Source organism: Rutilus rutilus (genome assembly GCF_951802725.1).
Source record: "Rutilus rutilus genome assembly, chromosome: 2".
NCBI lineage: Eukaryota > Metazoa > Chordata > Actinopteri > Cypriniformes > Leuciscidae > Rutilus > Rutilus rutilus.
The window spans coordinates 26,804,659-26,819,960 of NC_140210.1; the positions used below are offsets into that span (position 1 = coordinate 26,804,659).

The window sequence follows — 15,302 nt, forward strand, 5'->3', positions numbered from 1 at the left end:
TCCTTGAAAACCACTCACAATTTCGTCAAATTTCGTCATCACGTACATCACCTGCAATGCCTACCATACCCGCAGAAACGTTTCTTCTTTACGTCGTGTCGGTTTGGAGTTAAAGCCGCAAGTGAATTCTTTCGTGCGGTACTTTTTTTTGACTGACAAGTTGTATTTAATGTTTCATGTGCCATTGTACTGAAACACACCCTTAAGTGTGCATTATCAGAGTTTTTTAGTTTAAGGGCAAAATAAGTTGTTTCAACCGTCCCGACCACGCCTCCTGCCAGTTAAACCTGGTCATAGCCTATACTGTTCATAGATTCATATACTGTTCCTAGACTTGTGTTTCTTTTAATGCAAATTCATTTTCAATTACGCAACACGTTATCTCTTTAAAGGAGAACTCCGGTCAATTTTAACATTGAGCTCATTTTTTTGTACATTTAGAGTGCTGTCAGTACAGAGAACAACGACAAAAATCGGTGTTGCCTACACAGTGTTATCCTCTTTTTAAAATTTGCACCCTGTTGACTTCAATGGGGCAAGTTTCAAACCTGCTTTAGCCTCTTAACATCCTTGATGTGTCATTACAAGTGCACAGGTCATGTGAGTGATTCCTTCTGAGTGAACGCGGGTGAATGTGAAAGAAATATATAAAAAATGATGTTTATTCAGCCAGCGCACATACCTGTATTTACATCCTGTTTTCGGTCGAAGTCCACAGTAATCGATTGTCGAGTTCACGCGCATAGGTTTAGTACCTATGATCACGCGCGTGAACTCGACAATCGACTACTGTGGACTTCGACCGAAAACAGGATGTAAATACAGGTATGTGCGCTGGCTGAATAAACATCATTTTTATTAATATCTTTCACATTAGATGAATAGTTGCCGTTAAAACTGTTATGTTTCATCCGTCCCACCCCTGTGTTGCAAAGCAAACTACCGTTCAAAGTCAAATTTTACTTAAATCATTCTATATTTGTACCGAATAACAAATGATACTAAGAGAACACATATTTGAGTTGTTGATCACAAAAAAATAATCTGTAACCTTATCTTAGAAAACGACATTTATCTGAAAAGTGTTTCAACTGTCCCGGCTCTCCCCTACTGTTACTTTTTAAATCGAAATGGATTACTTTTACAAATGTAATATTTCATCAGCGTACATGGAATTACAAAGGAACATAAAAATAAAAAAAACATGGTCATAATGTTTTTGGTAATAATAATGTTAAAATAAGCTCAGGCAAGCATTGAGTTACCTGTAGCGGGTTCTTGGTGCTGATGGCGATGACCTGGTATTTGTAGTAGCAGAGTTCGCAGCTCCAGGATCCTCTCTCACTAATCCACTTTATTAGACAGGGCTCATGAGTGCAGCGAACAGAACCACTACAGCGACACGGGCTCAGCAGCTCCCCCTGCAGGACACAACACATGCTCACATTAGCAGTAGCTAATCTCCCCCGATTTATCAAATAATTCGGAAACCAGACACCCAGACTGATGATAAATAAGATGCTGTGTATGGTTCAATCCAAAATTCTTGACAAAGATTAAGTAAATACAGTCTTTAATAAACACAGAGAATCACCCAGGAGAAATCATAATTCACACACATTAAATGAAGACGAGAACCAACAAGCAATAGAACCAAACAAGAAGTATAAATCATGAACTAAACGAGACACAGGTGTGGTTAATCGGTAACTAAGGAAACTAACAGAGAGTAATTAAGGTCAAACTGAAATGAAACACGTAACAAAGACACAGGAACGAAAACACAAAGATACAAAACATAACCCTGACAAATATATTTTTGAACTAAGGGTACGCTTACACGACAACGATATGCTTAAAACTGAGGAGTTTTCCGCATTCAGACAACACAATTGTCAAAAAGATCCCCATTGACACGGATTCGCAAAAACGACTAAAAACCCTGTATTCCCTGTATTCTATTCATTAGATGGCGATGAAACACTATAGAGTGAACACGTAATACGCATGTGCATGATGTCATCATCAGATTCGCGTTTTTGCTGTTTACACAGAGACCGTTTTCAAAAACTTGCACTTTGAAACCCGTTTTCAAAAGTTTGCGTTTTCAGGCCCCAAAACTCCGTTGTCATGTAAATGAACGGCCAAAGCGTATACAAAGTTTTATGTTTTTAGTTGAAAACGGTGTCGTGTCCCTAAGTGTAAATAGCAACAAAAAGTATTTTAATTGCAGCCATAGATTCAATTTACACTTAATGATAATAGTGGTATTTTCTTTGCACTAAGTGCACATAGTTAGATTCTAATACTTAGTGCAAATAGTGGCAGATACTATTTGCACCTCAGTGTATTGTAGTATATTATTAAACAGTATGCAGTAATAACAACATATTAAGTGTATTTGATTATATTTATCAAAATAATAAATGTATGCTGCTTCATTGGGACATTACTACTAAAAATGTCATGACTTGACCTTCCGGTGAAACAAACTTATCTCTGGCCTGCAGGACTTCTCCAATTATTTAGTCCTCTTAAACCCCGCACCTGCAAAGCTCACAGTCATCTGCCTCCGTTTTTGTGTGCAACGCCCACATCTCAAAATAAACAACCGATGCAAAACCAAGTCATTGCCCTACTTTTTTTTCTTCAATAATATGTTCCTCTCATGTACATCACTATATGGAAGAAAGTAGCTACTTCCTTTTTTAATCTCGACTTTAAGGAGCAGTCACATTTACTCTTACAATATTGCTAATGGATCTTATTTGCCTGAATTTATTTGCCTGAAATGTAAAAAATAAATATCATTAATTATAAATGCATAAATATTATGTTTTTGGAGAGTCGTACCACATGATGTATCACACAAACATTTATATATATACAAATATATACAAAATGTTTAACTTTAAAACATGCTGCTCATATAGCTATTCAAGCCGTTGTATGTATGAATCACATTTGATTCTCTTTATTGTTCTCTTTATTTTTGAGCAAGTTAACACTAGAACTACCGGAATTCCATAACTACTAGAACGACCATAGCGGTCATTCTGACCGTTCATACTTTGACTATCATATGGCCGTACTGATCGTCATTTTCGTCATGTCCTATCTATTTTACATGTTAACCTTCTCTTTTCCAATGAAGCTTTTAATTCCTGTCGTCATAGCCCTTAAAACAAGCACAAAAGAAAGATTTCCCTGACAGGTGCTGCCTCTATGTGAGGAACGTTTTGTGTCAAAATAATATTTTTTTCACCGCACTAACTTTTTAGTGTTTTGTGATTTTAATAAAATAAGAGTGGCAGAATAAAATATACACATATTTAGGAAAAGTCATAGTCCTACAGCCACATTTATTTTATTTTAACAAAGTTATTACACTGTAAAATTTAAAAACGGTCAAAATGACCGCCTTGGGAGTTCTAGTGTTAATAGATCCAGACCAAAACACAAGTGCCACGTTACTGACCCGTCCAATAGTTGTACAAATTATTAATGGGCTCCACTTAAGAATCCACAGACTGTTACTAGGGACATGACCTTGGCGACCTTCACAAGAACTACTCATTCATTTGGGGAATACGTGCTGCTTGCCTTGTTAAAAATCAGAGCAGTGTCCGGTTTGAATTCAACAGAAAATTAAAACGCCAGAATCTCTTTTCAGCAGCAAAGGGACATAATTAGATTGATTGCAACTTTGCAACCCATGTGAATCATGCAACTGAGACAACAAACTGCCTCCAGTGCTGCATGTCAAAATATCTTCACAGAAGCCTATTAGCAGTATTCACAATGTTTCAAAACACATCTCAAACGTGCCTCATAGTGAGGGTTGTGTGGGTGGCAAATAGTTGCCTAATCCATGTGTTTATTCTTAGCTCATTTAACCAGTGCAAAGAATATCTGTACATCCGCTAATGTCAAAATTACAGAATTAATTACACAAGTGCAAACATTGGTCAGAGCAAATTCCTTTAATTAACACCATTGCTTTGTGAATAGGAACCAAACACAATGGCGGCATCCATCATTTGGCCTTACAAACATGTACATCCACACATACAGGCACAATAATGAGGGATGATTAGATAAAACCAGCTGTTGGGTCACTGGCCCTTGCTCACTGATTGGAGCGGAGTCAAACTGATCCCCTGTGGCACTGATAGATATTACCTTCCTGTGCTGATCAGACTTGGTGCACTTGGTCTCTTTTATATTGCTTCAGTTTAGCATCTAGAAGATAAGGGGGACTGAATTTCCATCAGCATAGAGAATTAATTATTTACTCAGAGCGTTCTTAGAAGACGACGTTTGGGGAGAGATCAGGACGCCAACTCAACTTCCCTTCTAGTTTTGCAGGGTAAGAAAACACAGATCACTACTTTGCCCTGGAGCTCTGAGGAGCAGCGCTAATGAGCATTGTTTCCAACAATCTGCATCATGTCCCTCACTGAACTGACACACTCATTTTGCTCTACATGCACACGGTTATGACCAGTGTCTTTAACAAGAAACTCATTCACAAACTGCAAAAAAAAAGAAAAAAGAAAACAGTCCCAATTTTGCTCACATATAAGCAGCTGTTTATCTGGTCTCTTGGGGAAAAAATGTAAAATCTGAAATTTGTTGCTCAACTGCAGCATTTTTACCTTTATTGTTTAAATTTTATTGACACAAATCAAGATTAGAGGGCACAGTTGCTTAGATTCTTGTCTGTTCCTTATTGTCATTGGAAGATATCTTTGCTGTCAGCCGGAAACCTTTACTTTTCAGGAAATGAAAAAACACTGTATTTTAAACATGATTAAACTGTCAAAGTTTTTCAAATATATTGTGGCTTTATATATGGTCAGACATTTGCATGTGTCATTATATTATTAACATTTTACCAAAATTAAGCTCCAATGGAGTTACAATGTTTTTTGACCAGTACATTTCTAAGAATTTTGTAAGTGTTTTGTCCATCATTAGAATGGCCACATCTGAGGCAGTAAGTGTATTGCATTACGATTTCATTACAATTTCATTAAGTTTACTGTAGCTATGTGGGTGCTCAGTTTTCTTCTCTCATTTGGTCAAAATCCCATGTTATAAAATATGTTATAAAAGTGGCTTTTTAACACAGGCTATTTACAGACAGTAATGGCTATGACTTGATGACAAATAGACTTTTGTCTTTATATATGTATTTATCTAATGTAAAAAAGTTTTTGAAAAAAGTTGCCAGACATCGCCAGCATTTTTGATCATTTTTACAAAAGTTTCATGGCCCCTCAGAATATTTCGGCTAGTTTACTTCTGAATATGCAATACATCAAAAGAAAGAACAGACCTGCTTACATTTTTTTAATTTTTATTTATTCTAGCTTCATACATTCCTTTTTTATCAACACTTGAATGTAGGTAAGTTTCATAAAAAAAGCTACATTTTGAGCAAAAAGCTGAAAACATTGTGTTTTTGTCAAAGACTATACATCTGGATGGGATTCAGAACGATGATCAAAACATAGGCATGGTAGAACGAGTCCATTGTCTGGTCTGACCTGGGTAAGAGCACCTTTAAAATAAAACTACATTTAATTATATCGACTGATTTTGATGAAATTGCGGTGCTGCTCAATACATCAGAAAACTCAGTGGTGAGTTCAACAGTATGCTGAGGTCATCGATTACCAATCTGCGGCCCAAATCCAGAACGGAGTGAGTGCGTTTAATACTTTTCTGGCCATAGTTCAGATATGCTATTTTCCTCAAACACATTTAAACCCACATATTTGATTGCATCTTTATCCAATCAAATGCATTTATGCAAGTTATGAGAACAGAAATGAAATGAGACAGCAGTGACGAAATGGTGTCCTGTTCAACAAAAGAGAAATTGATGATTACATCTGAACATTCAAAGTCAAGTCACCTTCATTTATATAGCGCTTCTAACAATATAGATTGTTTCAAAGCAGCTTTACAGTGATAATAGGAAATGACAGTAACAGAGATTGCTTTGGCTTTATAGCAGCTCTAGAATAAAGATATTGTGCAGCTAAAGTTAGTTTTGATTGACTGATTCACTTCCGTTGCAAAGATCATTAGTTATTAACTTAGGGGACGCTAACACGACACCGTTCTAACAGAAAACACTCAACGCGCTCCGGCCCGCTCATCTGCACAAAACAGTGCCTGGTGGCTCGAGAACGCAAACCTTGAAATAGATTCCAAGGTGCAAGCCTTGAAAAATGTTATCTCTGCGCAAACCTCAAAAACGCAAACCCGCGAAAATTCTGACGGCGTGCACATGCGCATCACGTGTTTAGGTATGAACGTTTGAATATATATGTGCGCAGGCATGAAGTCCTTCTTTACAAACCAACCCTCAACAAACTACTTGTCTGGCCTTAAAAATTTATAGTAAATAATTATTTATCGCTTCCACGTAGCCACGTGAAACGGAATTATCCCGACAACGTTTTATCTGTACAGAGGTAAAGGAAAGGTCCTTCATCAGATCTGGATACGGCGAACTGCAGTAAACCTCGGGATAAATAGAGAGACTAATATTAGCGTAGACACCATCCTTCCTAAAGATTTATGGGAAGTGTTCCTGGTTCCGGCTGACCTAATCTATGCAGCCTAACATTGATTTATAGAAGTCTATAATGTGTTATGTGTATGCTAGGTCAAAGAGATGTCTTTTTAGTCTAGATTTGAACTGACAGAGTGTGTCTGCCTCCCAGACAATGTTAGGAAGACTTTTCCAAAGTTTTGGTGCTAAATAGGAAAAGGATCTACCCGCCAGCAGTCGATTTTGATATTCTAGGTATTATCAACTGGCCGGAATTTTGAGATCGCAATAGACGTGAAGGGCTATAATGCGTTAAGAGCTCGCTCAAGTACTGCAGAGCTAAACCAGTTATTGCTTTGTAAGAAATCAGCAATATTTTACAATTTATACGATGTTTAATAGGGAGCCAATACAGTGTTGTCAGAACTGGGCTAATATGGTCATACTTCCTGGTTCTGGTAAGAACTCGAGCTGCTGCGTTTTGAACCAGCTGTAGTTTGTTTATTATGCATGCAGAGCAACCACCTATAATAGCATTACAATTATCTAGCCTTGATGTCATGAACACATTACCTAATTGTTCCGCATTTGTCATTGAGAGCATATGACATAATTTAGAAATATTTTTAAGATGGAAAAATGCGGTTTTACAGATACTAGACATGTGACTTTCAAATGAAAGATTGGTATCAAAGAGCACACCCAGGTACCTAACCGACGACGAAGACTTGACAGAGAAGCCATCAAGTGTTAGACAGTATTCTAGGTAATTATGTGAGGACGTTTTTTGTCCAATAATTAGAATCTCTGTTTTTTCAGAATTAAGTAGCAGGAAATTACTAATCATCCAGTTTTTTATATCAGCTATGCATTCCGTTAATTTTGTGAATTGGTAAGTTTCGTCAGGGCGTGAAGAAATATAGTGCTGAGTATCATCAGCATAACAATGAAAAATAATGCCATGCTTACTAATGATATCTCCTAAGGATAGCATGTACAGAGTGAACAGCAAAGGTCCTGGTACTGAGCCTTGTGGTACACCACACTGAACTTTTGATCGAAAATAAATCTCTTCATTTACTGCTACAAACTGATAACGGTCAGATAAGTATGATTTAAACCATGCTAATGCAATTCCACTAATGCCAACATAATTTTCGAGTCTATTTAAAAGAATGCTGTGGTCAGTAGTATCAAATGTAGCACTAAGATCGAGTAACACTAATAGAGAGATACAGTACAGGTCAAAAGTTTGGAAACATTACGATTTTTTTATATTTTTGAAAGAAGTCTCTAATGTTTATCAAGGCTGCGTTTATTTGATCAAAAATACAGAAGAAAAAAAAAACTGTAATATTGTGAAATATTATTACAACTTAAAATAATAGTTTTCTATTTGAATATACTTAAAAAAAAATATTTATTCCTGTGATGCAAAGCTGAATTTTCAGCATCCTTACTCCAGTCTTCAGTGTCACATGTGACATCCAGTCTATCACATGATCCTTTAGAAATCATTCTAATATTCTGATTCATTATTAGTGTTGGAAACAGTTCTGCTGCCTAATATATTTGATAAATAAAAGGTTAAAAAGAACTGCATTTATTCAAAATAAAAAAAATATTTTCTAATAATATAAATCTTCTTTACTATCACTTTTTATCAATTTAACACATCCTTGCTGAATAAAAGTATTGCTTTATTTCAAAAAAAGAAAGAAAAAAAATTACTGACCCCAAATTACTGACCAGTAGTGTATATTGTTGTTACAAAAGATTTCTATTTTTAAAACATTTGCTTTTTTTTATTCATCAAAGTATCCTAAAAAAGTATCACAGGTTATGAAAAAATACTAAGCAGCAGAACTGTTTCCAACTTTGATAATGAATCATCATATTAGAATGATTTCTAAAGGATCATGTGATAGACTGTAATGTAATGAGAGTAATGTAATGAGAGTAATGATCCTGAAAATTCAGCTTTGCATCACAGAAATAAATGATAATTTAAAGTATAATAAATTGAAAACCAATTATTTTAAATTGTAATAATATATCACAATATTAAAAAAAAATTCTGTATTTTTTATCAAATAAATGCAGGCTTGATGAGCAGAAGAAACTTCTTTCAAAAACATTAAAAATAATAATGTTTCCAAACTTTTGACCTGTACTGTACAACCACGATCGGATGATAAGGGCAAATCATTTGTGACTCTGAGAGCTGTCTCAGTACTATGGTACAGTCTAAATCCTGACTGAAAATCCTCACAGATACAATTTCTCTCTAAAAAGGAACACAGTTGTGAGGATACTCCCTTTTCTAGTATCTTTGACAGAAAAGTAGATCCGAGATCGGCCTGTGATTGACTAATTCTGTAGGATCAAGTTTTTAACAAGCGGTTTAATCATAGCCAGCTTAAAATGTTTTGGTATGTACCCTAATGACAAAGATGAATTAATGATATTAAGAAAAGGATCTATGATCTCTGGAATCATCTCTTTCAATAGCTTAGTCGGTATAGGGTCTAACAAATCTGTTGTCGATTTAGATGATTTAACGAGTTCAGAAAATTCCTTCTCTCCTATAGCAATGAATGAATCAAATTTTTCCTCAAGGAGACTACAATGCACTGCCTGATGCGATACTGTAGTAGACGGTTGCATAGTTATAATTTTCTCCCTGATATTATCAATCTTGTAAGTACTGCTGTGCTGCTTGGAAACATCTGGGGTTGAAGCTTTATTTTTGTTAGTTTAGCCACTGTTTCAAATAAATACCTAGGGTTTTGTGTATTTTCTTCTAATAAGTTTGAAAAATAAGCAGATCTAGCAGCTTTTAAGGCCTCTCTGTACGCAATTGTGCTCTCTTTCCATGAAATGCTAGTTTTGTTTTCTTCCAGTTGCGCTCCATTTTTCTGGCTGCTCTCTTAAGGGCCAGAGTGTGCTCGTTGTACCACGCCGTTGGACTATTTTTTTTTATCTTCTTTAAGCGCAAAGGAGCAACTGTGTCTAAAGTGCAGGAAAAGAGAGAGTCAAATGTTTCTGTCGCAATATCGAGTTCTTCTAAGCTATCCGGGATGCTGAGGAGATGAAACTGATCAGGAATATTATTAATAAAGCAATCTTTAGTGGCAGAAGTGATAGTTCTAACATATTTGTAACACGGAGTCGGCTTTGCAACCTTGGCTAGATTGAGTATACACGAGACTAGATAATGATCTGAGATGTCATCGCTCTGCTGTAGAATTTCAACGGCATTAACATTGATTGATTCCATGTGATAATGTTAGATCTAGAGTAAGATTACGACAATGAGTAGGTCCTGACATGTGTTGTCTAACACACTCTCCAATAGAGTTCAGAATGTCTTTAAATGCCAATCCCAATGCATCTTTTTCGTTATCTATGTATATTAAAATCACCAACAGTTAGGACTAGCTAACTAGCAGACAGTATTAACTCTGATAGAAAATCAGCAAACTCTTTGATAAAGTCTGTATGGTGCCCTGGTGGCCTGTATACAGTAGCCAGCACAAATCTCAAATGTGATTTATCATTTACACTAGATAGTGTTACATTAAGCACCAACACTTCAAAATAATTATATTTAAAACAAGACTTCTCAGTAATTCTGAAGATGTTACTATAAATTACAGCAACACCTCCCCCTTTGCCTTTCAGACGAGGCTCATGTTTATAACAGTAATCTTGCGGGGTGGTCTCATTTAAAGTAATGTAATCGTTTGGTTTTAGCCAGGTTTCTGTCAAACACAGCACATCTAGGTTATAGTCTGTAATCAAGGGATTTAATATTCAACAACCCAAGCTCTATCATTTGTTCATCTGTATTATATCTGTTTTTTATTTGTTGAATATCAATTACATTTTTACCCTTAAATGGGTTTGGGAGTTTTTTGTAATTCCTTATTTGGGGAACAGACACAGTCTCTATATGATGATATCTAGGTGAAAGAGGCTCTATGTGATGAGATTTATCTGACCTCAGTGACGTGAGACAGCCAGCAGACGGTCGGTTTAGCCAGTCTGTCTGCTTCCTGACCTGAGGCCCAATTCATGTTTGAGCTCTAAGACTATGTGCCATATTACTAGAGAGAAGAGCAGCACCATCCCAGGAGGGATGAATACCATCTCATTTCAACAGGTCAGGTCTGCCCCAAAAACCTTTCCAATTGTCTATGAATTCTATATAATTTTTTTATATGGAAAGAATGAAAGAGAAGAGTTTGCTTTCATTACCCTGCTTCAAGCGTTAAACGTGTCTCATTTGTTTCGAGCCAGCAGTGCTAAAAAGTGATCAGGTTAATTCTGTTTACTAAAGATCATCTGCTCAAAAATCTGAATACACTGTGTGCAAATGTACCAAATTTGCAGAAGGAAAAAGGCAGAATTTTGCACATGTAAGGATTATAAACAAAAAGGAGGAACAGACATTTTCTTTCTTCCCGCTCCCCCGCACCCAGTTTTTTAAAAATTACAATTCTATAGTAGATAGCCTTTTTTTAGTAGATAATTTTTTTATGGTTTAATGGCTCAAACATAATGGACCTCTTACATTTTAACATGTTAAAGTCATTGTTTTCTTTCTTTTTTTCCAAAATGTTAAGGGTGTTAAAGTCTTGTTTACAAAGTCTTGTGGTGTTTGGTTTTTCATGTTAACATGTTAGTTACAAGTTGTGTTAAAATGTAATAATTCCTCGGGAAAATGTGTTCCTTTGCAATTTTTCTGGTCCCCGCAAGAAACTTGATAAAGAACCCAGGTGTGTAAGGTCATATCAGTATGTCTGCACTGCAAACCTCTTTATAAAAACCAGACTGTTTTGTAGATGTGGGGCCAGACTATTCAAGGCTGTGTAAATGTGAAGAGGACCTGAACAAAACATTTGTGTCTTTGTGTTCTCCCATTTAAAGTTGACCTTTATCAATGTTTTGCTAAAAGTGCATTTTAATGTCAAAATTAGGTTACACAACCTTTTCCATTTAATCACAGAAACACAACTGGAACAGAGCAAAAATGGTCTTTTCTTCCAAAGTCAAGTCAAGTCAAGTTAAGTTTATTTATATAGCGCTTTTCACAATACAGATTGTATCAAAGCAGCTTCACAGTATTAAATTAAAATAATACATCAATGTTTGTTTCTAGTGGAAAACGTCCACGTTTGGTAATGCTGATCAATAGTATTGTTGATTGATTAATTAAATTAAATATCCCCAAATATCCCCAACTGAGCAAGCCAAAGGCAACAGTGGCAAGGAACCGAAAAACTCCATCAGGTGACCTAATGGAGAAAAAAAAAAAACCTTGGGAGAACCCAGGCTCAGTCGGGGGCCAGTTCTCCTCTGGCGTTTATGAACTAGAGGTCAGATTTAACTGTAAGATTAAAAGTATTATATGAATGCCTGGCTGAAGAGATGCGTCTTTAATCTAGTTTTAAACTGGGAGAGTGAGTCTGAGCAACGAACAGTATCAGGAAGACTATTCCAGAGTTTTGGAGCCAAATGTGAAAATGCTCTCCCTCCTTTGGTGGACCTAGAAATCCTAGGTATGACCAAAAGCCTTGAATTTAGTGATCTTAAAGAGCGCGATGGATTATAGGGCGATAGAAGATCCGTTAAATAGACTGGAGCTAAGCCGTTTAGGGCTTTATAAGTCAGTAGCAATACCTTGTAATTAATACAGAACTTTATAGGTAACCAATGTAGTGATGATAAAATTGGTGTTATATGATCATATTTTCTTGATCTAGTAAGAACTCTAGCGGCGGCATTTTGGACTAACTGTAGCTTGTTTATTGAGGATGCAGGACAACCGGCTAATAAAGCATAACAGTAATCTAGTCTCGAGGTCATGAATGCATGAACTAACTTTTCTGCATCAGAAACTGATAGCATGTTACGTAGCTTAGCAATGTTTCTAAGGTGGAAAAAGGCTGTTCTTGTAACATATGAAATATGATTTTCAAAAGACAAGTTGCAGTCTAGTATAACACCCAGGTCTTTTACTGTAGAGGATAAAGTAACAGGACATCCTACTATGTTAAAGTTGTAGAGTGAGAGGTTTTGTGGGCGGTTTGTTGAACCAATGATTAGTACCTCTGTCTTGTCTGGATTTAATAAAAGAAAATTGCGCGTCATCTAATCTTTTATATCTTTAACACACTCTGTCAATTTGGATAATTTAGCGTTTTCATCTGGCCGTGATGAAATATAGATTTGAGTGTCATCAGCATAACAATGGAAACTAATTCCATGTTTCCTTATAATATTTCCAAGTGGCAGCATATATATTGAGAATAACAGAGGGCCCAACACAGATCCCTGCGGCACTCCATAGTTTATTGGAGTTATGATCGATTTTTCTTCATTTAAATAGACAAAATGGTAGCGGTCAGATAAGTATGATCTGAACCAGCTTAATGCTTGTCCTTGAACACCAGTATAATTTTGTAGTCGATCTAAGAGTATTGTGTGATCTATAGTATCGAACGCAGCACTAAGATCAAGTAAAACTAGTATTGAGATACAGCCTTGGTCAGAAGCTAAAAGTAAATCATTTGTGATTTTAACGAGCGCAGTTTCAGTGCTATGATGCGGTCTGAATCCAGACTGAAACTTTTCATAGATGTCATTTTCTTGCAAGAAAGAGCCCAGTTGGGCGGACACAGCTTTTTCTAGTATTTTAGACATAAAAGGAAGATTTGAAATGGGTCTATAATTTGCTAGATTATGTGGGTCTAATTGTGGTTTCTTAATGAGAGGTTTTATAACTGCCAGTTTAAATGTTCTAGGAACATGACCTAAAGATAAAGATGAGTTAATAATATTGAGGAGAGGCTCTTCCACTATAGGTAACACTTCTTTCAGTAGTTTAGTGGGTATAGGATCTAATAAACATGTTGTTGTTTTAGATGAAGTGATACGTTTATTTAACTCTTTTTGTTCTATAGTTGTAAAGCACTGTAATTGTTCTTGCGGGGTGATAATTGAGGCTGAATTATAAGGCGCGATTGAGGATTGAACGTTTACAATTGTGGTTCTGATGTTTTCTATTTTCTCAGTGAAGAACTTCATGAAATCATTACTACTACACTGTAACGGAATATTTTGTTCAGGTGACATCTGTTTATTTGTTAGTCTAGCCACGGTGTTAAATAAAAACCTAGGATTGTTTTGGTTGTTTTCTATTAGTTTGCGGAGGTGCTCAGCCCCGGCCGCTTTTAGGGCCTTTTTATAACGTGACATACTGTCTTTCCATGCGATTCTAAAGACCTCTAAATTAGTTTGTTTCCATTTACGCTCCAAATTACGGGTTTCTCTCTTTAGAACATGCGTAGTATTGTTGTACCATGGTGCTTTACTTTTTTCTCTGACCTTTTTTAATCTAATAGGTGCAACAATATCCAATGTTCCAGAGAGAATGGTGCTCATAGTGCTAGTTAATTCCTCTAGTTCATCTGTTTGTTTGGGTTCACTGAGCAGCTGAGACAGATCAGATAAGCAATTTGAAAAATTATCTATGGTGGATGGAAGGATTGTTCTGCCTGATCGATAACGCGGCGCAGCATGATATATTACAGGAGTACGTAATATGCAAGTTACCATGTAATGGTCAGTGACATCATCACTTTGTGGAATGATATCTATATCGGTTGGATTGGTTCGATGTGATATAATTAAATCGAGTGTATGATTAAAACGATGAGTTGGTCCTGTAACGTTTTGCTTGACCCCAAAGGAGTTTAATAAATCCGTAAACGCAGCCCCTAACACATCATTTGGATTATCTATGTGTATGTTAAAATCTCCAACAATTAATGCTTTATCGACATTGACCAATAGGTCTGAGAGAAAATCTGCAAACTCTTTTAGGAAATCAGCGTAAGGCCCAGGCGGTCTATATACGGTAGCCAAGGCTAGAGATAATAGGGATGTTTTTCTAACATCTAAGAGCGTAACATTTAGTACAAGTACTTCAAACGAAATAAACTTATAACCCGTTTTCTGAGTAACATTGAGAATATCTCTATAGATTGTTGCAACACTGCCGCCACGACCAATCAGACGGGGCTCATGCTTATAGGAGTATCCTGATGGGGTAGACTCATTTAGACCGAAATAATCATTTGGTTTAAGCCAGGTTTCAGTAAGGCAAAGTACATCGACGCTATTATCTGTGACTATTTAATTTACAATAACTGCCTTAGGTGTGAGTGATCTAATGTTTAGAAGACCTAGCTTTAGAAATTGTTTTTGTTTACTAATAGCAGTATTTTCTGTTTTAATAACAATTAGATTTTTCCTAGATCCTGCAGTAGATTTATTATTTGATCTCACTAAACGAGGAATAGACACAGTTTCTATGCAATGTTCTACACTAGTATTTATATCAGTTAAATTGGTGCAGCAGAGACTATGATTTGGACTTTAGGTTACTAGTCAAACGGTATTTAACATTTTGGAGATGTTATCCGACAGAAGATCCGCTCCGAATCTGCTTGGGTGTAAGCCATCAGCACGGAAAAGCCTAGGACGCTCCCAAAACAGATTCCAATTATTTACAAAGAGCAGTTTCTGCTCATTGCACCATGACATTAACCATTCATTTAGCGCGAGTAATCTGCTAAACTTTTCATGTCCTAGTCGATACGTGGGAAGCGGTCCTGACACAGTGATCGTTGTTTCAGGCGATGTGCTGCGTACCGTATCGATCAGA

The 15,302-nt window shown here is 36.3% G+C and overlaps 1 protein-coding gene across 1 annotated transcript in view; it reads right to left on the reverse strand.

Annotated features, from left to right (window-relative positions):
• Positions 1–15,302, reverse strand: part of marchf4a (membrane-associated ring finger (C3HC4) 4a) — a 54,010-nt gene that overhangs the window by 17,355 nt on the left and 21,353 nt on the right. The window contains exon 2 of the mRNA XM_084401552.1: positions 1,266–1,421. Coding sequence (XP_084257678.1) covers positions 1,266–1,421 — 156 coding nt within the window. The remainder of the gene's footprint in view (positions 1–1,265; positions 1,422–15,302) is intronic.